Source organism: Bacillus rossius, chromosome 3 (assembly GCF_032445375.1).
Source record: "Bacillus rossius redtenbacheri isolate Brsri chromosome 3, Brsri_v3, whole genome shotgun sequence".
Classification (NCBI taxonomy): domain Eukaryota; kingdom Metazoa; phylum Arthropoda; class Insecta; order Phasmatodea; family Bacillidae; genus Bacillus; species Bacillus rossius.
Genome location: NC_086332.1, coordinates 68856505 through 68882026, shown reverse-complemented (window position 1 = coordinate 68882026; position 25522 = coordinate 68856505). Strand labels below are relative to the sequence as shown.

At 35.9% G+C, this 25522-nt stretch overlaps 1 protein-coding gene across 8 annotated transcripts in view; it reads left to right on the top strand.

The window, feature by feature from the left end:
* LOC134530858 (uncharacterized) overlaps window positions 1-25522 on the top strand; it is an 81545-nt gene that overhangs the window by 30038 nt on the left and 25985 nt on the right. For 5 of the 8 annotated variants that reach the window (XM_063366121.1, XM_063366122.1, XM_063366120.1 and 2 more), the window contains exon 1: window positions 4591-4794. The exons of the other annotated variants lie outside the window; for them this stretch is intronic. In XM_063366121.1, the coding sequence (XP_063222191.1) occupies window positions 4606-4794 (189 nt within the window). In that variant the 5' untranslated portion in view covers window positions 4591-4605. Of the gene's footprint in view, window positions 1-4590; window positions 4795-25522 lie in introns of those variants that run through there. 8 annotated transcript variants of the gene reach the window in all.

The window sequence follows — 25522 nt, the reverse complement described above, 5'->3', positions numbered from 1 at the left end:
AAGAGGTTCATTTACAAATGAGTGTAAACCTGTCACTGAAGTGAATTGTTCAGATTCACCGTCTCACTTGTATCACCTTTATCAGATTATTTTCCAATGAAAGTTCACTGATGTGGAAATAAATATTTTTTTTTTTTTTTAATTCACAGAGTGTGTGCATCTCAAACGGCCAGACGTGGATGAAAGAAAAAAAAACATTTTTTCCTAACTTACTAAAACAAATAGCGGGTTCCGGGTTAGCGTCTCAGGCCGCAGCCTATACGCCTAGCCGTGCTGGGATTAGCCATGCAGGGAAGGGTCGCATTCATAGTGTGCTATGAGGGGATTGACCAGACATGGTAGCGATTAAAACCATGGACCTAGGTAAGGCTCATATTACAATGACACGTAAACGGAGACGGATCTCATGGAGACGAACCCGTACGAATTAGCTCGGCAATGCTGAGCTCTTCTGTTTACGTTGCTCTGTGCAACCAATGGAAGCCTTGTTGCTATGGTAGTCACGTTTCTTTGTCATAAATGTGTTAAAAATTGTTTCAAGTTAAAGCATATCTATTGTTCTATTTTGACTTAGTGGTTAAACTATTTTTATTATATAATTATGTAAATTCTGCTCGCGCTATGGTCTTAAAGCATAATTGTTTTTTAATTAAATTTATATTTCGTAACCTTGAAATGCAATCTCATTGGTTGCAATTTTGACGTTTCCGTGCATTATGCAAGCAGCAGAGACGCGCTAGTGAAATGTACAGGGAAATATGTTTCCGTTCACGTAGAACGGGCCTGAAATCTGCATGGAGACAAGGATAAACATGGACTGAAGACAGGCGCGGTGCAACGGGTAGTGCATAGTAACACAGGAGACAGGTAGGTGATGGTAATACGGATGGAGAGTCGATCGAGGTAAAAAAATAAAAATAAAAAAAGAATAGAGATTACCGTTCGGGGATCGCGATCGAATAACCAGCGCCATTTTCTCCGGGAGCGCGCGTGCCTCGTCACCAGCGGCGCTCGCCACGGGACGGGGTGTGTTTGGTCGCGTGACCGCAGGGTTCCGGAGGGCTTACGAGACCCGTGACGCCAGGCGGGGCGCAGGGCTTCACCCCACTCGCGCGTGGTTTACACTCGGTGGCTGCACTCGTCTCCACCTCCCATGGCCTCCACACGGGTGGGGCTGGGTGGACCCCTGGGTGCAGGGCCCAGGCCTCTTTATTTTTAAATGTTAAACTATTATCATTTTTTTATAAACTAGGAAAAACATAGTGAATATTTTATAAACAAAGCTTAGTTTTGGACTTCTAAAATAGTAACCGTAATTATACCCTGTATTTTCAGGTTAAATAACATTAAGAAAAAGTGTAGGTAGGAAATAACCATGCAAATATAATTTAATACGTGTTTGTAAAATTTGGGGGGGGGGGGAGGCCCATCTCTAATCCTGGGTCCAGGGCCCGTAATCGAAAGTGGGGGCCATGCCACCTCCACGCCTCGCTTGCACGCTTAGCACCACATGCGAGGCAAAACGTATACAGATTAAAGCTGCTGCAAATGATGTTCACCTCATGGCATTTGTGCCGTTGCCGATCATTATTTTAAATTTTTGTTCCACACGGTTAAACTTGCCAACTTTTTGAGTTGTCGAACTTAAAAAAAATTAAATAATATAATATAGCATACTTATTTTGCATAATCAGCTGGCAAAGTTTAATTTTTAACTTTTTTTTTTGCAATAGGAATAAGGAGAATGGAATGCATTTGATGTTCTGCCACAAATAAGTATCTTCAACAAATATTTACTAAAAGTGACATCATTGATCTAAAAAAAGGCGTGCAGGTCTTCGTAATAGTCGTCACTTGAGCGACATTTTACACCGATGATATTACAGTGAATGAACATTGTTGAAAATATTTGTTTGTGGCAAAACTACAAATACAAGGGAAGCATAGTCCTTGAATTGAAGAGTAAAAATTATGAAAGAACGAAAGAAAAATAATCAACAGATGGTGCGTGAGATCGAGCCTGAAGACGAAGATAACTCCTATATTAAGGTGGGCTTCAACCCGCTGATAAACCGACCCAGTGTTCATTCACTGAGTCGTGGCGGGGTTGGAGTTTGATCGCGCCCCAGGTGCTGTCAGCCTCAGGACCTGTGGACCACGACCTTCGAGGACTGCCTAATGTTCTTTAAAGCATTCATGCAGTGGGAAAATTTTAATTCAGTACAATTTAACGCAGTCCTCGAAACTACGAAACTGTTTCTTCGTAGAAAACCTCTTGTTTTTCATCGGTGCTGTCGTCGTTGCATCGTTCATAATAACTGCACATTTTCAACTTTTGTGCTTGAATGTTTGCTGAGTTGTCCAGGTTTGTTGTCTGTATGGATGTCCTGTTCTTGTTGACACTGTCTAGTTGTTTATTGCTCACTGTGCTTGTCTGTGTTGTTTTTTTTTTTCATGACAAAATTTCTTCCGCGGAATTATTTTGCTGTCTTGATACTTTAAGTTTGAATGTGTTCGTCTGTGCTGCCGTCGCTGTGTTGTCCATGATACATGTTTGAGTTCACTACTGAGTCCATCTATTCGACATATGCTTATTTAGGCTTGTCCTGTGTGGGTTTACGTTTTCATTTTTATTTCTTGTTTATAATCCTCGATTTATTTTTCCCATTGTAAACAGTGCGAAATGTCAATGATGTATTTCCAAAAAAAAATATATTAATTTTAATGAAACACGTCGACTCAGATCTAAAAACACTCCCTCTGCACCATTCGACCACCAATTTTCTTTATTTGCGCCCCACATGCTTATTGCTTGTAAACTGCCTTCCTTCGGAATAAGAAAAAATGTAAACGTTACCAACCAAATCTTTCTAACGGTAAAATCATCCAAACAGCGCCTTCCGAAACAGTAAATTTCAACTTTTCGTTTCAGTAAACTCGCTAAATGTACAGTTAGGAGGCTGGCAAAAAAAATATAACATATATTTTCAATATACATTGCACCAATTTATTTTTGTGACGATAAAGTTATTTGTTTAGTCTTGACAAAACCATTTATTAGTGACTACAATACATCGCCGTCACCAAAAAACCACTTCGTGAGCAATACAATATAAAAATTACTGGCAACCCAAAATATTTGGGTTTTATACTAACAAAACTTCTTTTGCGATGACTAAACTTTTTTCCAGTGTGTTTTGCAATGATTTCCTTATTTGTAATTTCTAACAAGTTTGACTTTATTCACGTCTATTTCAGTAATAAGTTCCATATTCATAAAAATATTTTCTGTTAATTTCACTTATTAGTCAGTGAGAACGTACAAATTCATCAACTAAAATTATTGTAACACGTATTTCACTTACTGATAAAGAAATTTTAAGTCATTATTTTGAATAAATACCATTGCTGGTTTGTCACTGCATGTCATAGAGAAAATCTGAAAAACAGACAATTAAAAATGAATACACAAACACACACAAAACAAGCCAAAATCATTTGATGACTAATGTGAACATTTATTGTCAGCACAGAGAATTCCGTGAACGTAATTAGAACAATATTACAGCACAGACGATCATAGTGGGCTGATAACGAGACAGTTGCAACAAAAATAGATGATACAGACAAACAACAACTGTGGAAAACCCAGTGAATTTTAACACTTAACATCGTCTAATTATGGCTTGTTTTCTGTGTGTTTGTGTATTCTAATTTATTTGTCTCTTCTTCGGGTCTTCTCTATGACAAAGTGCAAACTAGCTTTGGCATATGTCCTAAATAATGAGTTAAATCAACCTTCCACATTGCAAGATTCACTCAGAGAATGAGTAAAAAGATGGACAATTTTACAGTGTGTTCATAAAAGAACTTCCCACTTATAAATTGTAATAGTATCCACTGTAAGCGTTGTAAAGTTTTTGTTCAAGGTCTCAATTAAAGAATAACTCAAACAGTTTAAGATAAGTGCATGCTTTTTTGTTTCCTCTCCACCTAAGTAAAATGGCGACTCTTGAGCGTAAAGCGTATTTTGTTTTGCAATTTGGTAAGAGTGAATATGTAAATATCTGTTCAACGTGCGTTTCGTTTAAATTTTAACTGTCGAAGTCCCTGACCGTTGGATTGGTCGTAATGGTCCAGACGACAGAGCTCTTTCTCGCTGGTATCCACGTTTACCTGCCATAACGCCATAAAATAATTTTTATTAGGGGCTTTATAAAAAATTGTGTCTACGTTCCGCCGCTAACTTATGATTTGCAGAGTTGAGATACGGAATTGAAGAGGCTACTGCTTCCATTAATTTGGACTTGTTAACCAAAGTGTAAGAAGAATTAAAACTTTAGTTTGGATGTGTTCCGCATAACTAAAGGTGCACATATTGAACATTTGTAAAAAAAACTAGGCTAGTTTACCTTCAGTTTGATTTATGATTTGTTGTAAATAGTCTAAATTAAACTGTTACAATATACCATTGAAACGAGGACATTCTTCTATGGACAATCTGTGTATTTACGATGCAGGCTTCGCCACTGCACGACTCACAAAGTCCACGACATGTATCACTTTGTATTGAGATGGGCGGGAGTCGCCTGGAAGGGGTTGGTGATGGGAAAGGGGGAAGCGGGTGGTGATCTCCTCGGCCGTCACGTGACCCGCCAGACGCCCAATGGCGGACCGCCCCTCCCCGGGCCGCGACGGGAGTCTCTGGAACTGCGCTATAGACACGGCGACAGCCGCCCGAGACCTCTCGCAGCCATCATGCGGCGCTGGCTCGTCTGTGCCGCGGCCATCTTGGTGAGTCGGCGACTACTTCTCCGTCATTCTTCAGTGCTCTCGGTCTTCGTGTCTGCTGCTAGCTGCCCCGGCGACTGCGTTCGCGTCGACACAATCATGCATGCTATTAAAATAGAGAACATGGGCAATTATTGTTTATTAATATGTTCTCTAATGTTAAAAACACGTTAAAGCAAGGTTGAAAAAAAATGTTTTTCTTTTAAACCAAAAATCTGTTTTTAGATAGATTTCAAAGAAATAATATTAGGTAGGTTTCGAAGATATAATACCTATTGAAGCCGTTAATTTAATTTGACTTCCGGAAAAAAAAAATATAGTTTTTCATTTCATGGTCCACAGACTCCAAAACCACCACCAACTCACTTTATATATATATATATATATAAACTTATATATATATAAACTTGTGAGTTGGTGGTGGTTTTGGAGTCTGTGGACCATGAAATGAAAAACTATATTTTTTTCCCGAAAGTCACATTAAATTAACGGCTTCAATAGGTATCTAGTATTTCTTCGAAACCTACCTAACTTTATTTCTTTGAAATATATATATATATATATATCCCAATTTAATGGACACTATAACTGCTGTCATTTAGCACGCATAACTCCTTAACTGATACATATAGTATTGGGAAATCTCGGTCGAGTTCCTTAATGGACAAATTTCACCAAAAAGGTATAAATGTGGAAGGTTTTTTGAAAAACAGAAAAAAAATATATATATAGTTCCCATAATCATACAAATATTGCATCCATTTGAATGTATTATAACTCGTTGGAGTAATGCAAAAAACTTTTATCTAAATACATTTTTGGTAAGACCAACCATAAATGCAAGGAATGGAAGAAACAAGGGTTGGAGGGCAAGAAAAATCATAACTCCCTTAGAATCCGTTTAAATCGATTGTAAAACGTCTAAAATTTTTTCTGATACTTTTATCTGTATAAATTTTTAACAAAACGAACCATTACAACAAGGGAGTAAAAAAAGGGATGGAATTTTCAAAATACATAATAACCCTACCATGAACTCAACTAAATCCATCCTTTTTAAATATAAAACATTAAAATATTACCTAAAACTTTCGTCTGAAATAATTTTATAACAACTTATATTTTACTTCCAGGGGTGGGTAAAACAGCCGTTGAATGACAAAAATATTCATAACTTCGTAGGTAGGCAAAATATCAAATACGTTCACATTGTTTGTAAACTTTAAAAAAGTTGTCCAAAATTTCTTTCGGAAAAATTTTTTTGATACAACCAACCATTGTTTCAAAGGGTTAGAAAAGTCATAAGTTAAAGAACAAAAAAATTACACTTTTCTTACGTAAACTATAGAATATTAACATTTTATTGTAAATCTTCCAAAAAATATCAAAAACTTTGTACTGTAACAATTTTTGATAAGACGAACCATTACTTAAAAGGGGATAGAAATCAGGGATTGGAACGAAAATATAAATAAAACTTCCGTACTGTGTACACTATTGGATCCATTCTTATTTATTTTAACTTCATAAATTTTGTGTAATACTTTTGTTTAAAGTACATTTTTATGTAACCAACCATAACTTCAAGGGATAGAAATAACGACGGTTGAAAGACAAATTAAAATCATAACATTTTTATTAGTTAAACTATAAAATCCTTTATAATGTGTTGTAAGAGTCCTAAACATTATCTTAAACTATAAGCTGAAACAATGTCTGATAAGACGAACTATTTTATTAAATAGCCTACCAGGAGGATTTTAATTAAAAAATATTTAAACTTGCTTGATATAAAATTTGTTCGAAACTATTTTTAACCATTTTAATATTGTCCTAAGCATTGGTCCAAACCAATTTTTTATTTTTCTATGAATTAGCGCAAAGGATAAAAAATAATACTTATGATAAAATATCATTATATTTTAGTTGGCATAATATGAAAAAACTTTCTAAGCTATTCAATTCCTGATGCATTGAGTTAAAAACATTCTAAATATTTTCGCTGCATGGAATATGAAAAAAATGTGCAATATTTTTTTTAAATAGTCCAGAATAAAAACGTAGTTCGAGATCTACCTTCTTCTGTAGGATGTGCCAAAAGGGATTTTTTTTGTCCAAACCAGGTTTCTTCGGTTCAAACCAGCTTTTTTTCATTACGTTAGTTATTTTGGTTCTCAGCTTGTTCAAATGAAAGCCATACAACATCCCGCTTTCCGCCACTCATGTTGAACCAGAAAAGTTACATTAAAGAACTGAAATCAAGCAAATCTGCACATCTGACTGGTACTTAACTACAGAAAGAGTATTTCCCTACAGTAGGAGGATTCTCCATAGAATGGGTGTTTGTCTCAGAATGTTATTTACAGTACAATCCTGGATTTCCCACGGAATAGGAATTTACTATTTAATAGTTTTAATTTTAGAGGATATTTAGCCACCACATAAAAAAAAATCCTTAATGACCCAAGTTATTGCAAGAAATTTATTCATATAACTTACAAACCGTGCGTCATTGGTATTTATCAGTTTAAAAATCCAATATTTTTTTAATTACATTCGAAAAGGAACTAATTATATTTGTTATTAGATTTAGGTGCATAATTATCGTCATATATTTGAAACAGTTTGGGATGCCGTATTGAAAAAGGACAGAATATCCTGGCGTTACTATTCAGCAGAAGTTTTTTTTAATTTAATGTCAGCAGCGTATGTAGTTATTGAGTTAGACCGTTCTGTATAAACAGACAAAAATATTAATTTGGTAACAGGAGTAATATTTTATATGTAGATATTCAAATATATCTGATAAACATTGTACATCGGAACCAAAATAAATAATGTTTAGGAAATGAGACTATAAAATAAAATTACTAAGCACGCCCCAGCTAAATAAGTGCACCATGACGCCACTTTTTTAGGAAAAAAATGTCAACGATAGTAATTTTGCCTCTCTCTCTCTCTGTTCGGCAACATACGTTCTTCGAATGATTCTCGCAACGGAGAAGATTGATTTAAAACATTTTTTTTGTACGCACGCCATTGCAGTTCACACTGAATGTAGCAGAAAAAAACCTGAAGAATGAACAAAGGAATATGAATACACAAACACACAGAAGGAAGAAAAAAAAATCAGCCGACGTCAAATGTTGAATGCACAGACAGCACAGATTATTCCGTGGAAGGAATTAGCAGAATGTCACAGCACAGACACACACAGTGAGGCTGACAAGGAGGCAGTTGCAACAAGAACAGTAAGTACATGTCGCTGTGTTGTCCAAAGTTTTTTGTTGCCTGTCTAGACCAGAAAGTGGCATGTTATCCGGCAGTGCACGTGATTGTCGAAGGCCAATGTCTGGCGGAGGAAGGGGGCAAGGGTGCAGCCAGCCTCGTCGAACAGCACGGACTGTTGTGCAACGAGCAAGCACCGCGTGACAGCCGCGCCACAGTTTTAGAAACAAGAAAGAGTCGCGAGTGGCAGTTTGTGCCTCATTCTGTTGTCCTGAAAATTTTTTAAAAAATAAAAAAACAAAAAAAAAAAAAACTCTACCATGGTCATCCATTTGGTCAGTTTTCATTACGGAATGGTCCCCGATTTTTTTTAAGTGTACCACGTAAAAATAATACAGCAGTTATCGACATGGGCGTAGCCAGGTTTTGCAAAAAAAAAAAAAAGAGGGGCCAAATGAAGATACAACAAAAATAGACCTACCCGGGGCTCAAAGAAAAGCGGCTGGTACGGTATTCATTCCACAGGAATGTGTTCAAATTTAATACGCGTTTTTTTACTGTCTGTTGACCTTCACGTGCTTTTTTTTTTTTTCCTTTTTCAAAACGTGAAATTATTAAATAAAACGGGACATTTGTGAACGAAAGAACCTTACAAAAATGTACTATTTTTTTCAAATAGAAGGCTACTTACTCGATAATATTTCATATTCAGTGGCCAAAGAGTGAGCCATACATCCGTTACTTTATGATTTTCTTTTGAGCCCCTCCCTGACAACAAACTTGGTTATTAATGCGATCTCATAAAACATGCGTCACTGAAAAAAAATTGTACAAGGTTTACATTAATTTGCAATAAATAACTAACCAGCGCAGAGCAGGCTTTGAAACTGTAGTCACGTGGTCATATCACTCGTTTCCCACCAAATCCATACGAATTAGATTTAATGCGGGGTTACTTAGGATTTTTCATGCATTCCTCACGGTCCACTTTCTTATCGTCAACTCGCGTTGTCTCTAATGTTCTCGAAGTCAACAAAACGCTAGAACTATAAATCATGGTGTTCAATAAAACCAACAGAATCACCTGATTTCTCTAGATCTTTCATTATTTTCCACTTGCCAAAATATGTTATATTTTAAATAAAACTCAATAGATCAATTCTTATTTTTTTCGTTACTCCCTAACACCGGCACATGCACAGTGTAAATATGAATTGACCGATGTTGTAGAAAAACTGGTTACAGATTAACTAAATCCTGGAAACTAGGAACAAATAAATGCTTCTTAATAAAACTACAGAAATAAAATTTAAAAAAAATTCATTTCTGCTATGCTATGATACAGCTATTGAATTATAGAATACACTATTAGCCTTTGTCGAAACATTTCGTTTTAATTTCCTAAGATAGCATACATTTCCCTGACTATACAATGTTTTTTTTTCTGAAATTTGAATTTCCTGAAAATTCCAGTTTTTCTGTTTTACCTAGCTGCTGGACCCTCTAACATATATAAAAGGTTCTTTGTAGAATAATGGGTTGCTTATGAAGCACAGTATAACGTATTATTCTACTTTACATTTAAGTATTGGCCCACAGTTGTTTTGACACATCTGAAGGAACCCCGATCCTGTAATAAACAGGGAGAAGGAGCGTGAATCAATGATGTATAATCAGTGAATAAGATTGAGTACCCTGCATCATGGTGGCAGTGAATTAATCACACTAGAGACCCGAGTACACAACACGTCTGTTGAGTCCAGCCATGGAGGTACGGAGTAAGGGAGACGGCGTGTGCATGATCTTTGCCATATTTAAAAATTTTAAGTCAAAATGAATCGAATCTTTGCCCTCGTGTGGATGATAAAATATAATTTAAGCTATAATGAAGTTGAACGGTAATTCCTTGTATGCTTTGTTTAACAACAATCAATTAGTTTTGCAATTTTTTTTTCCCCATACTTCCTAGCGAGTTCCTTCTTATTCTATTAAACTAACTTTTTATTAACCTTGGTATAGCTATGGTTTGTTTTGCTAACCAACAAATTGTTAACCAGAGTGATACCAACTTTATAAACGAAATCCACTCCAAAGATTAATACCTACACGAGCCCAGATTGCAGCGAAGTTAATTCGTGAAATAATTTGTTGCTCCAGGATTACTGCATTATGTTTTTCGTAGCATGCGCCTTTTTTTTTTTTACTAGAAATGGTATTATCTTTGAAATGGTGTCAAATTGTGCGGAAGGTATTCAATATACAGATTTATCCAAACACAGGTCAACAGCTTGCGCTCTTAACTTTACACATGTCTACCTACTTTCACATGATTTTTCGGAGCAATATTGTCTGTTTTGTTATAAGATACAAAACTCTTGATATTCGGTTTCAAAATGAATTTGCAATAAAAATAGCAAGAATCTCCCCGGTGTATTTTCAGTTACTACACACATGAATTATTCTGACTGAATGTTCTTACTGCGGCACCAGTAAAGACAGGAAGGAAAATAAAAGAAAATATGAAAAATAAAACATGTTGGTTGTGATGAAAAAAAATGATTGATGATTACTCAGCATCTAGCTTGGGTTTATGGCGTGGATGATGCAGCAGACTTAGCACTATATATGACTTCTGTAATCCTCAGTATCGTGAGCTAAACGAAAAAAAAAAAGGGAAAATAATGACCGGTTATCATTCAAATTCTAAGTAGAGCTGACCAGTTCTTTGTTGATGCTAAGCGTTCTTTAGCTGCAAATGTGGCTGCAAATGTGTCAATGTCATGCCACAGTACCAGTGATAAGGTTCAAACCCAGCTTTCGAGCAAAGAAAATGCATACGTTTTAATTTAAATTTATTAAACAATTGCAATCATGTTGAACTAACTTTTCCTCATTGTGTAATCTGAAATTCACAAAACGTGCAAAGTGAAATTTGTTTTCAAATTTCCCCAACCCTTCTTGTCTTCACGACTCCCGCCCATTTAAGTTCTCCTGGAGATATGAGTTGAATTTTAAGTGGGGCGAGTGAGATATCCAACGGCGGCAGGGATAATTGAAATGACGGCAATTAGCTCCAATTATGAGCGGCCTTCGCCCGCGCGGGTACGTGAGTCCCCTTGCGGAGACGGTCGCAGATGTCTACGTGGCCGGATAAGCCACGAGCGGTTGGTTAAGTTTCTCAATCTCGTTAGTGGAGTCGAGAGCGCGCGGGCTGGACGGGGCGTCCCGAGCAAGCTGTGCCTCTGCACGCGTGCCACCGGGTTTAGGCACACACTAACAATTGGGTATTCCCTAGATTATGTTTGTGCTCTCCGGGAGAAGAAGAAAATCTGTGCGTGTGCTCATGTATGCGCGTCAGAAGTTGTGCTTGACGTAATAAAAACTTTTTTTTTTAATTTTGCATTCAAATAACTGATACTAATGAAGCATTAACAGTACTGGAGTGATATAATAAATACCGTTGGAAAAGTATAAATTCAATCAAATTAATATTAATATAAGCACGTGAATTATAAATACGTGAATACAATTAATTATTAAATCTGGTAAAATAATCCAAATGAATTTTAATTATTATGAAAATCAAGAAATATGCAGAATTTTTATTTTAATTAATTAATTTTATTTATGTAGAAATTAATGTAATAATTTATAACAATTTCTAACACTAATATTTACAATAAATAAAATTTTCAAGTATATTTGGACCAGTATTCAATATCAATCTCCAAAATAAATATTTAATTTTTATAAATACATATGTAGTCGACATTGTATGTAGCCTTCTATCATCTTATTAATAATTACGCTGCATGATGCGCGCGAACCGTTAAAAACACTCTCATCATATTTTCATAACTTACCTAAAGAAGTATAACCTCCAAAAGTATACATTTTGAATATGGTATTATTTACATGTCCCGAAAAACATCATTAATTTCCTATTTTAAATGTCACTGTACTAATATAACCAACTAACATTTTACACAATTTTTAGTGTTATAAAAGGAGCTAAATTAACAAAATATTCTCACGATTCAGCAGTATTTTAAATGTAGCTTATCAGAACTAACCAACAGTTCAAATGATTTTACTGTATTTTTTTTATCCAACCTTAGTTTAACAAACTGTAGGAACTCAAAATAGAAGTTATAAAAACGTTTTTAGAAGAGCACATACTAAGAAATTTACCCAAAATATGTCATCACATGTTGGTAATCACTTTATTAAAGTAGCCTACTACTGTAGCTTTTGTTGCCGGCATTGCATGAGTAGATAAATTATTCTTAACTTTTCTACCCGTGCTATTTGTTAACGGTTTACATTTTAATTTCGTTGCAAAGCATTCTCATATACACGCGCAATGTACGGAAATTCCTGGGCATAAATCTAGAGGGCGGTGGCGATGACAAAACAAGCATGTTTTGTGTTAAGGAACACACCTCCGGAAACGAAACCCTGCAAAGTTACAGGCGCGAACATTAGCGCGCAAGTTTGAATTTGGCGGGCTTCAGGGGGCAACTCCATTGGCTGAGAGGACGTGCGATCGCAGCGCCGTGGCGTTCAGACGCTCCGCGTGCAGTATAACATGCAGGCTATATGTGGAAAATTAAATTATTTTCATATGTAACATTTTACTCACCGTAAGAGGAGGAAGTCAATTTGGTTGTTGGAATGATGTAGGTTTTGAAGAGAAACTTCTTTGTTGAGGGAGATAAAAAATTTGAGAGCGTTGCGAAAATTCCGATCGCATGAGGGGAATGGTCAGGTACGTCGTGGGGGAACCGTAGAGGAGGAGAGTGCGTCAGCGGCGACGCCACTTCAACGCATGCGCTAACGGTCAAATGGGAAGATGGCAAAGGGGTGCGGAGGAATAAGTAAGTATCAGAGCATGTTATATGCTAGTTCAAACGGCCGAAATGGGAGATGGCAGGGGAGATGTAGAAATGACGCAGCAGTGATGCTACGGAATTATCGTAACCTTGCTTGTGTTTGTATACTCCTCAGTTTTCGTAACAGCTTAATATTAACGCTACCATATTTCTTTTATTTTACTTAAAGTATTTACTATTTATTTATTCGTGTGGAAAAGATTTACTGATTTGTTCAATTAACTTTGTAAGTATCAATTAGTTTTATGTGAATAGTGTGATTTAAAATGTAAAAAAAAAAGACGTATAGACTTAAGAGTATTTTTTTTTTTTGTTATGTGAACCCTGTGATTCGAAACCTGTGATATATGCTTTTTAAATGTAATTTAAGTTTAAAGTAAGTGTTTTTTATCTCTTTTTTCAGCTGTAGATCGTGATTTAACATAATGCAAAAAATAACATAAAGGCAGAAACTGATAATAGGTTTTATCAAAGGCAACGTGGGAATTAACCTTAAAAGAGGCGCCAAAAAGTGCCACCGAACGGATGCGAGAGTACAGGGCGCTGAAAAAGGCATTTTATTTTTTTCATTTGATATCATAGGCTACCTGTATTCTTACTATTCTCAATTATTATCTCTTGTTCAATAAAAATTAATAATTTATCTCTAACTATACTAATTAGCAAGAAGTTCCACTTCTGTCGTGAATAGACTCAACGCACACTTTTTTTTAATAATGAAAAAATTCTGAAAAAGGTTTATCAGTTTTCGAGTTTAGTTCTTACAAACTATCAGATCACATGCCCTATTTACGATATTAGTGTAGATATCTAGGGATTATAATTTATAGCGAAAACTATTGCACCAGGATGGTTTACAATCCACTGAAACATTTTACTCTTATGGTTGGAAGAAATATTTTACCACGTGGCGTCGTTATTTTATGGTGAATCACCGACGTCATATATATTTGCCTAGTTGATTAAGTTGAGTGCAAAAAGGTTTTTATTTCTCTGAGTAGGGCCAATAAGAAAATAATTATTTAAAATATGTACATAGTGTGTCATAATTATCTGTAACAAGAGTAAAGCATAGATTCCTCGAAAGCACACCAGCCATATGCTATGATTGTTCCTCGCAGTAGGCCAACAACGGTTCCTTTCCATCTATTGCCGTAACGTTTGGTTTAGTTTCATAGTCTCTAAAGACATCGGCAAGGAGAAGCTTAAAAAAAGTTTAAAAATGCCAGGGATGTGTAAAATCTGTCAGTAACGAGCAAATTATTGTGTAGTCATGTCGCAAATACACTTATAATACGAAACTCGGATACAAAATGTAACGTATAATTTTTTTAAATAATGTTGTGCGTGATAAATTTAAGCAAAATTTGTTTTTAATCAAATTTCTGGTTGCGAATCAGACGTAGTTTCAGCACACGCCGCTAGGATTCACTACCCCAGCAGCAAAGTCGACTATCGAATCATTCGATTTACAGAGCGAAGTGTTAAACTATACAATGAAACGGCTCCGATAAAAGCGGATGATGGGATGGCGTAGTCGGCGTCGATATAGTTGTGGTACCATCAAGTAAGAGATATCATGTTTGGTAGACCCCCACAACAGGTGTTTGGGTCTCCTGAATGATTGGAACGCAGAGAGGCCGCGATGATGACCGACTAACTCTGGAAGTTAATGTTTAGACCTTTTTGTCCTACCTAATTATTAGCGTAAGGTATAACTTTTGGGTATCACCTAGATTTAATATTGTTAACATCTCTTCAGGAACTATTTCATTAAAGAATTTAGCAAGTTCATTGTCTTGCCGTTGAATTCAGTTCCAAGCCTCCTGGAAATTGCTTAAGATTCTGACATTCTCCTTCTTAATCCATCACTCATCTTCCAATATCTTCTATCTCGCATTCTTTCTTGAGGCCGCCATGTCTTGTAGGTTCAGCGTGAGCATTTTTCACTAATTTTATTATTCTTTCGTTAATCCCAGTGAATTCTTCAGCCAGCGGAGTTTTTATCTCTCCGTTGTATACATGGTAAGGTTTTACTCCAACTTGAACCCTATTTTGTTTTACACAACCACGAATAGTACTCTGTACACACATCGTTGTTTATTTATATTTATTTGCGCTTTCAGATTTATACGTCTTTAAAAAGTTTATTTGCGTTGAGTGAAAAAAATACGCAAAAACCATTTTTACACTTTGTAGTAACGTTTTCGATTAACCAGGCTTTGATAAGCCGCGGTTCCGTATTATCCGAGCCGACAGACGTGAAAATTCTGACGTGACTATTGCTATTTTATTGTCATAAAATGGAAATACTGATCACTGATGACGAAGATTGAGACACGTGAGCTGAGGGAAACTTAAGAGCAGATCCAATCAGGTCTATTGAGAAGTCAGTACTCTATACAACAAGATGTCACGTCACCAGCTGACATTATTATGTTGCGGTTGTTGCGCAGTATGGTGTTCAAAAAACCGATGCAGTGCAATGAAACAGAATACGGTCAAAAACTACGTGTGAATAAATAATTTGAAAGTGTTTTTTTTTATGTATGCATTGTTACAAGTTGTCTCCTTGTTACTAGAGTAGTTGTTTCTTTACGTATATAGAATTACGAAGAGCCTGTTTTCTTATTATAGTCGTGTCATCTGAGAATTTACTTATCCGAGGTTGTCACGATCCACATTAATTTGCTTGATCAAGACTCTATTCGTTTTAATTAACAATTGGATGAATCGTTTTGAACTAAGATCACAGCAATATTGACTTAGGCTGTGTTCGAATTTAAGTATGCAATTGTGTACATGCGACCTTGCATACCTCACTTGTACTTGTGCGGCGTACTTGAAGAATCCGAGTGGGTTGAATGTTTGGCCTCTTCAAACGGTATTAGCAAGTCGAACAGGATGTTTAAATTTTATTGTAAAAAGGATGTCTTACAGACAGTTGTAAATTTTAACACTTCATTAGTGTTCCACTAAATAACCGCAATTTACTTTATGATTCTACTTTTGTTTCGTAGTTACGATTGGTATTATGCGCATGCATTGTTAAAGATAGCTTATAATCGCGTTTAGATATTAAATTTATTTACCTTGTTAATAGCAGTCAGACATATAGTGAAGAAATTTTTGTAAGTCATTATATTACTTAAATGATGTATCTAATATATCCTACACAAGGTTTCTTTTTAAATACCGACTTATTTAAAACTTGAATTACGCAAGAATTTTACAGATTCGTTTACTTGTAGACTTGCATACTTCACTTCCACTTCGGACAGCCCTTGTGCTGTCACTTCCGGTGACAAGTACTACGTATAAATCTATTCTTCAGAGAATTCAAACACCGTCCCAGTTATGTGATTGAGATTTAAAAACACAGCATAAAGCCCGTACCGTGCTTAGTGTTCAGAAATAGTAGCATATTAATACAAATTTCCTTATTAAATCTATGTCACAGGTCACACGTCGTGTGATTATAATTTTCAAACAGCAGAAACCATCCGCAGTTGTGAAATAACCAAGCATTTTTCGGAATAAAACTAGTAAATTTTACAACGTAGAATTTTTTTACAGACATATTTCCTTACTATTTTCAGATTATATGTTCCGCAGGTAATTATTAATGTCTTAACTAACCAAAGTGTTAAGTTTCCACCTCTGCGTAATACATTCGTATATGGAACGAAATGCTTTATGATTTAATGAACATTGAAGTGGTCTTAAGATTTATAAGGTAAGAGCTTTCACAATTAATAAAGTTATGTTGCGTAAATACTTTAAAAAAGTTTATTCCTGCATTGCATTTCAACAGATTTTGCTTCATATAGTGTCATTAAATCCTTTAAAATAAATGTGAAGAAGAGATAAACAACGGTATACTGTATTGTGTGTTTATCAAAAATGTTTATATAAAAATTTCCACATTTTACTTAACAAGCCGCCGCCTTGTCACGTCCTTCGAAAGATAAGCATGGTTGCTTTCGAGACTGCGAAAACAGAAGTGATGAAGAAGAAAGAAGGGGATTATTTTGAAGAAAGTCCTTTTCTGAGAGGAAAATTAATGTTATTGCTGCATAAATCTGATGACATCATGGAATATTTTCTTTTTTTAGATTGTGTCGACACTTGCGCGGCTTTGTAGCAACGTGACGCTTGGTGTCAACTGGCTGATAGCTACTGTTTATTCTGGCCATGCGCTATCATGCTTCCGCGTTTCTCAGTCCGTGCCGACTGTTTGACGAAGGAGAGAAGTTACTAGAAGGTTTCAGCTCAGCGTAATGCTGGAATCGCTTTAGCTCCATGAAATGTGGTCATTTAAAACGGTTTCTACTATGCAAACGATAAACCGTAAAATGGAGTGAATAGAAACAGTCCTTTCAGAGAATCATAAAACCCCATTCTTTAATATAAATCACTCTTAATGATGTTGGCAAATAACTCGCAAAATAGAAAAACGTTTAGTATATGATTTTCTTCCTAACAATTTTTTGAGCAGACTATTTCTATTCTCCCCGTTTTACGGAACTTCATCCAGTTTTTTTAGTGTCCTAGGATGGCGCAGTCCTTCAGCAGGACAGAAATCTGCTTCTTACAGGATCCACGTATTGCATGCATGACAACTCTCTGACTTACAAATTGTTTCTCAGCGTTGCAGAGTGTCAGAATTATTATACGTTGTTAGAAAACTTAATTGCCAATTTACTTGGATCACATTTTGGTGTTTGGTCACTTTAATGTACCAAGATTAAATTAAACCAACAGACTTTCGCAGGACATATTACATTGTTGCAAAATTAAATATAGATTACAATTAAAATAAAAATTATAAAAATATAAAATATAAATTATTCTAGATAAATTAAAAAATATTTTAATTTGTTTTGGTATTAGTTATATTCCACCAAATGGTCGAAAAAACACATTCATTTTATAGTTAACTATTTATAATCTCTCGTATGTCTTATGCAATTGTTTATGTTTGTTGATTCTTGGTAATGTTTTTAAATTTTTTTCCCCGTCACTTTAATACACAAATTAACAAATAAAAAATATATAATTTAAAGGATTTTACTTAAAAAACATTTTAAAACAGTGTTTTTTGTGAATGAACGTTAAATTTTATCTTAGCATATTTTTCTCAAACATATCGGTGAAATAGGTTACGTATTGATGTTGATGGATGTCGTATGTGGGGCGCGTATGATATAGCCAGAAATATTTGATATGTACTAGATTATATTTGTTTGTCGCTCGCGTGAAAACCGCAAGTTCACAACAAAGCGAAGTTTTACTGTCGCATCGTGTCCTTCGCGTAGCTTCCGTTACGCTTTTTCAGTCCCAGCATGACGCGAGGCTGTCAGCCGTTTCGTCTTACGATCAGGACTCCTGGTTGGTTGTTCAGGCGGGGTACCGAGCTCCATCGCTGGCTGGATCAAGACTTTTCAAGTGAAACTTCTTTGCTGAGGGGGCTACAATTTTCGAGCGTTACGAAAATTCCGATCGCATGAGGGCAATAGTTAAGTACGTTTGGGGGGGGGGGGGGAAACCGGGAGAGGAGGAGAATAGTCAGGTACGTGATGGGGGAACCGGTAGAGGAGGAGACGGCAGGGGAGATATAGAAATGACGCAGCATACTTACACCCTTGCATGCTTGCACACTTTCATACTTAATACTTGCATACTTGCATTTTTTATCTGCGATCACAGCCAAAGAAAATATGTTTCCTATGCTTAATAATATAATAACCAAGAAGTTTAACGTCTATTGCACGTGAACTCCACACACATGTTTTTATTTTTTACTTGAATAAAACCAGCTTCCTGGTTCTAGGGCTAGGTGTTTTATGTTGTCAGTCTGCCTCCACACAGCGGGGATAACTGTGAACCAACACCGAATCACATTTCAATGAAAATTTCAGATGCTTACTGTGAAGAAATTTTATAAGTCTTTAAATTACTTAAATGATATATATCTAATATATCTTACAGCAGCTTTTTTAATGGCGACTTATTAAAATAATTGCACAGATTCGTTTACTTGCATACTTCACTTACAGTTCTGTGACAGGTACGTATAAATCTATTCTTCAGGTGACTGAAAACATGGCCCCAGCTATGTGACTGAGATTTAAAAAAAAAGTTTCTAACCCTTGCAGTGCTTAGTGTTCAGAAATAATAGGACATTAATAAATCATTTTCTTAATAAATCTATATCGCAGGTTACACGTTGTGTGATAAGTATTTTCAAATATAAAGGCGTGAATGTTTTGTACTACTCCTATCTTACAATCCTACCTTTTGTCCTGCATTAAAAAAACTTAAGTTTCAATTTGTTATCATGCAACACTATTGACTTCTTAAACATATTGTGAATTTAAAATGCGCTGTCTGAATCTCGGACGTTCAACATATTGTAAGCCAGATTCGAATATTGAATTAAAAAAATAACAAGAACTTATTGGTGATATACATTTTGAGATATTCAAAATTTACTATAATATTTATTTTAGTAAGATGATTAAAAAAAACGTGATATATTGTTTTGTTGGATAAAATGTTTGCGATACACGTGCCAGTCATTAGCCAGGGCTGATAGGTAGGGAATAAAATTGTTGCTTCTCACTTCGCCATATTTCCCTAAACGTTGATTTTCTTGAAAAGACTCATCTACTGATCGCCAACGTCCGAAGCTGTCGAATATTCCTTGTTCGTTACGTTGACCATTATAGAGTTCGACCGGGTGTTGATTGATGGATGTGATCATCGCCATCCCTTGGCTCTTATAACGCACAGATCCATGCCACTCCCACGAAACTGCGATAAACGGGCAATTAAAGTCTGTTTAACAACCCAAGGCTAGGCTGAGTTGCACTCGGGATACAGTGCTAGAGCGCTCGGAGGTCACGCGCAAGTTGGCGTGATTCCCCGCGGAACTATGCAGTAGCGCGCAGAGGGACGACAGGGAGAACATAACCTCCCTCTCCCTCCACGATTTGGGAAAAATGTATTTTGCAAAATATCAGTGAAGGCAGTGTGTTGTATTGGGTGATGCAAGGAGAGATATTACTACACCTGATATTTCAACTGTTTGAGAAGCTGCGTAGCCTACAACTACTTATGCAAGCCCATAAGTCAGTGCAATGGCGTCAAAATAAATTTAATTTTTTTAGAAAAGCGGTTTTTTTTTCTTTAATCATCTTGCTCTTCCCAACTCCCTCCAAATTCTTGTATCCACCACTAAAGCTAATTAAGCAGTCTATCTTTACGCTTTACTGCGTTTAGGTCGAATACTTGTACACGCTACTTTTAAAAAATGTGTGCGTGGATTACACGCGCAACAGAAGTGATATGTATTTATAGATATCAATTATTAGTATTTTTTTATTGAACAAGAGATAATCATTGGATGCAGGTATGTATTCTCGATTCCGTTCACTGGCACTTTTTGGTGCCTCTTTTGGCGGTTTATTCCCACGTTGCCTTTGATAGTACATCATATATGATTCTGCCTTTTTATTATTTTTAGGCATAATGTAAAATCATGATATCCAGCTGAATAAAATTAAATGATGAAAAAGCACTTCAATCAAAAATAAATTACACTTAAGAAAGTCTATCTCACAAGTATATAAATAATTTTGACATTTCAAATCACAGTGTTCACATACCAGAAAGAGATTACACTTTTGAAGCTAAAAAAAACACACATATATATATATATGTACTATATATCGTCTATACGTCTTTTTCGCATTTTCAATCACACTAGTCACATAAAAATAAATCTTACTTATAAAGTTAGTTGCACAAATCAATAACGCTTTTCCACACGATTAAATAAATTGTAGCTACTTTAAATAAAATAAAAGTAAAATGGTAGCATCAATCCTTAGCCGTTACGAAAACTGAGAATTAGGCAAACACAAGCAGCGTTACGAGAATTCCGTAGCATAACTGCTGCGTCATTTTTTACATCTCCCCCGCCGTCACCCCTTCCGCCCGTTACAACGAGCATATAGCTTGCTACGCTATGTACCTATCTCCCCCTGGCGACTTATCATCCAACAACTAGCGCATGCATTGGAGCGTCGTCACCGCTGACGTCCTGCACTACCAGCCCCCCCCCCCCCCCCCTCCCCACGTACCTAACTACCCCCTCATGTGATCGGAATTTTTGTAACGCTCGAAAATTTTAGCCACCTCAGCAAAGAAGTTTCTATTAAATATTAGACATCTGTATGTAATAAAGTCGTTGAAAACAAGACATAAAATTTACATAAAAAAACATGTACGTATTGTGCAGTGGCGGATCCAAGATTTTGGTTTGGGAGGGGCTTGACCCAGCTGAGGCTAGGATTTATTAAGGCAAATATTAAAACAATTGTGGACCCAGATGCTTTTGGAGGGGGCTTGAGCCCCTTAGCCCCCCCTCTGGATCCGCTACTGGTATCGTGTTGCTACGTTCGTATTGAGGATGTGGTGCGAGGTGGTGCAGATGAGACACAGGACTTACGTTCCTAACGATTCTGGTTTGAATCCCAGAGCGGGGTCCTGATTTTTATTCCCCGTGATTTCCTGAAATAGTTCAGCCAACTGATGGGAGATATTTTGCTTCAGCCCATAGCCATTTCTTCTTTAAAAATTATGTTCTTTTTTAGTGATGGGTCGATTCCAGATTTTCTCGAAACAGAATCTCAAATTCGAATCCCAGAAAGTACTTTGAATATAATCCTCTAACCCGAATCTAAGTGTTAAGGATTAAAAATACAAAAATACACAAAATGAAAATTATAAACTATGGTGCTGAAACATTATATCCTTAAAATGGCTGTATCACAAATTCAGTTTCTCAATCAATACATATTGTAATTTTATTTATATAATTATATTTATATAATTACATACTAATTACAATACCTTGGGAAAAGGTAACAAAATATAGGTATATGGAGAAAAAATTGACCTATTAAATTTCCGAGGTAATGCATTTTTTGATTTACTTTATTTCCTTTAGCTTTTTGCTTGGAATATTTATTTCCTCTAATATATAATCCTTATACCTAATACTAAAAAGTTGATACTATTTGAAGATTTGAGGATTTTATTGGTCTAAACCTAGTAAGTTCTTTTAACTTCTGCCAGTAATGACAACCGATAGAAACGTTGATTCTCGAAGGTGAAAATCAATTCACGCTATTCACCTGACAAAACAGCTGTTTCTCATAGCAATAAATTGTTTTACTATTGGCTAGGGCCCAAAAAATCGAACATGAGGAAACTCTCTGCTTGAAACCTTATTGCGTACATATGTACTCATCATTGTGAGTACATGCTGAGAGGTAAGGTGTTGCAAAATTAAATACATACATATTTCGTGAGCACACATGATTGAGGTTATAACTTGTCAGTAAATGGCATGCTGTGACGTGGTTGAAGTCTTTTTCAAACTCACCATCGCTACATTGCAACACCCAAAAATTTGCCTATATGGCACTTTTCATCGCTAGATGATAATAAATATGTAACAAATTAACATTTCAATCGTAAAACTCTACCACTTTCATAAAATATACGGTCATTCAAAACCGTTTCCGCAATGCAAACGCTGCCCTCCACCCATTGACGTAGTCCGTCAGCAGGACTGAATGCTGATTTTTGCAGGATCTTCGTAGTTATTCATGCATGGCGAAAGGATCAGACGAGATCTAGGTCCAAACAATCGATTTTGAATATCGATTGCTAAACTAAAAATACGATTGTGCGCATCACAAGACTGACGACATCGCTGTCGACGAGGCGTGAAAAGTGGGCGGAGTGTAACTTGCATAGAAAGAAATTTGTAAGTATACTATCACACAAGATTTTTTTGGAATCCAGTTGCCAAGAAATAGTTTGTACTACTACCAGAAAATATTGTAACTTTGTGCAACATATGGCTATGGTAATGTAAGCATATATAAAATTCCTTTATAGAGAAGATATTGTGTATTTATTACAAAATTTGGGGCAAAATTTTATATTTTAATTTACGTTTTATTGAAGCATATTTTTTTTCAACCATGACAAAGATAACACTGGTAAACAAGGTGTATGTAACACAGATCCAAATAGCATTTTTATTATGTGTATACCTTTCTGATAACGAAATAGTTAATAAAATATAGCTATCACGTCCCATTTTTATGTTAACAACATATGGTACCATCATATATTACCATAATATCACATTATTTCTATATTTGAAGCTCGACAGTTGGCAACACTGCAGAAGAGGGAGGGGGGGCAGTTTGATGTTCGTTGTATTCTTCTGTCACTGTCAGTGAAGTGCTGCATCTGTGAAGTGATGTGTTATGTGTGTTTTCATTTAAAGTTTTGTGCGAAAATGGCATCAAAGCAGCGAAGACTTTGTATAAATTCACCAGATAAGTTTTGTTATATTTTTGGACGTTATGTATTAAAATCTCAAGGTAGGCATATGAATGAAGATGTAAAAAAAGCATTTTTTTTTTGTATTTTGTATACAAAATAGGAGACCAAGATAAACAATGGGCGCCACATAGTAGTTGTGTGAGCTGTCACGTAACAGTTATTCAGTGGATGAAGGGTAACCGAAGCAGTATGACATTTGCTGTACCTATAATTTGGCGTGAACCAACTAACCACTTTAATGACTGCTACTTTTGCCTTACTAATACTGAAGGTTATTCAAAGAAGAAGAAGAATATTGACTATACGACTGTACCTTCAGCCATTAAACCTGTTCCTCACGGTGAAGGCCTACCCGTTCCAACTCCACCTTTGAACTGGGAAGATTTGTTAATTCCAGAACTAAATGACAGTGAAGACTTACATTCGGAAACTGAATAGTTGTTGGAAAATACCATTGATCCTACATATGTTCCTCAGTCTAGTGAGCCTCACCTTATTAAGCAAAATTAACTAAATGATTTGGCCCGTGACTTAGGCTTATCAAAGCAGCAGTCTGAACTACTAGGTTCAAGATTACAAGAGTGGAATCTTTTAGCAAAAGGCACAACCATAACGTCCTTTAGAAAGAGAAATGCTAACTTCTCTGTATTTCTCAAAATTGAGGGGCCTATGTGTGTATGTTTCGACATTGTGAGGTTAATGAATGAACTTGGACTAACTCATGTTTCTACAGAGTGGCGACTTTTTATTGACTCCTCTAAGTCTAGCCTCAAGGCTGTTTTACTCCGCAATGGAAATAAAAAGCCGTCAATTCCAGTTGCTTACTCTGTTTCAATGAAGTAGACTTATGACAACTTGGGTGCAGTTCTAAGGGCAATCAAGTATGTAGATTTTAAGTGGCAAATTTGTGGTGACTTGAAAGTGATAGCTATATTAATGGGACTTCAGGGTGGCTTTACAAAGCATTGTTTTTTTTGTGCTTATGGGACAGCAGGGACCAAAAACAGCACTTTGTTAAACAATCATGGCCGCCAAGAAAATTTTATACTCCAGGGGAACAAAATGTGTTAAACGATCCTTTGGTTGACCCTAAAAACATGCTACTTCCTCCTCTGCACATTAAGTTGGGTCTTATGAAGAACTTTGTAAAAGGCATGGACAGAGAGGGACCCGGTTTTAAGTACTTGTAGGAACTTTTCCCAAAACTTAGTGAAGCGAAAATAAAAAGGTGTTTTCACTGGACCTGACATCAGGAAGGTCATACGTGATGCTGAATTTGAAAAAAAAAAAAAAAAAAAAGCTAAACAAAAAAGAATTGGCAGCTTGTAAAGCATTTGTGAAGGTGGTAAAATGATTTATTGGCAACAGCAGAGAAGATAACTACAATAGTTTAGTTCTTAACCTTTTGAAAACATACAGAGCTATGGGTTGCCGAATGTCCCTTAAAATTCACTTCCTTCACTCGCATATCAACTTTTTCCCGGAGAATCTTGGAGCTATAAGTGATGAACAAGTTGAGAGATTCCACCAGGATATAGCAACTATTGAAACGAGATACCAAGGCCGCTGAGATCCTGCAATTCTCGGAGATTACTGTTGGTTTTTGAAGAAGGAAGATGCCACTCCACATAAAAGAAAAAAATGAAAAAACATGAACAAACTGTATATATGTATATATTTCAAAGATGCTCATAGGTAAAATAATGTGTTTAATTTGTTTGAAAGAGAAAAAAAATAATGTGTACAATTACATTACAAATTTTTGTTTTTATAATAAGTCTGTGGCGTTATTTTTCCTATATTTACCACTCTATTGCCAGTGTCTCTATAACAAAAAAAACCAGACGTGGTAGATATTTTTCAGTGTCATTTTCGGATTCAGCAGGTAAAAGTACATAGGAATAAGTAAAAAGTATTCATGTTACATAAAAAAAATATTTTTTTGTAGACTAGTGTAATCGAATATTCGATAATTTTACTGACTTTATTTCGTTTTAGTATGTTTATTAATGTGCGCAGTAAATACTGGAAATCTATTCAGGGAACGGTTTTTGGAACAACAGAAAACATAAGTTCCCAAGTACTGCCGGATTTACAATAGCCCATAGCCTCAGTCCGTCAGTCATTGGTCTGTCAATCACATGACCTGTAACCAATAAGATGGCCAGAAACATTTTTTC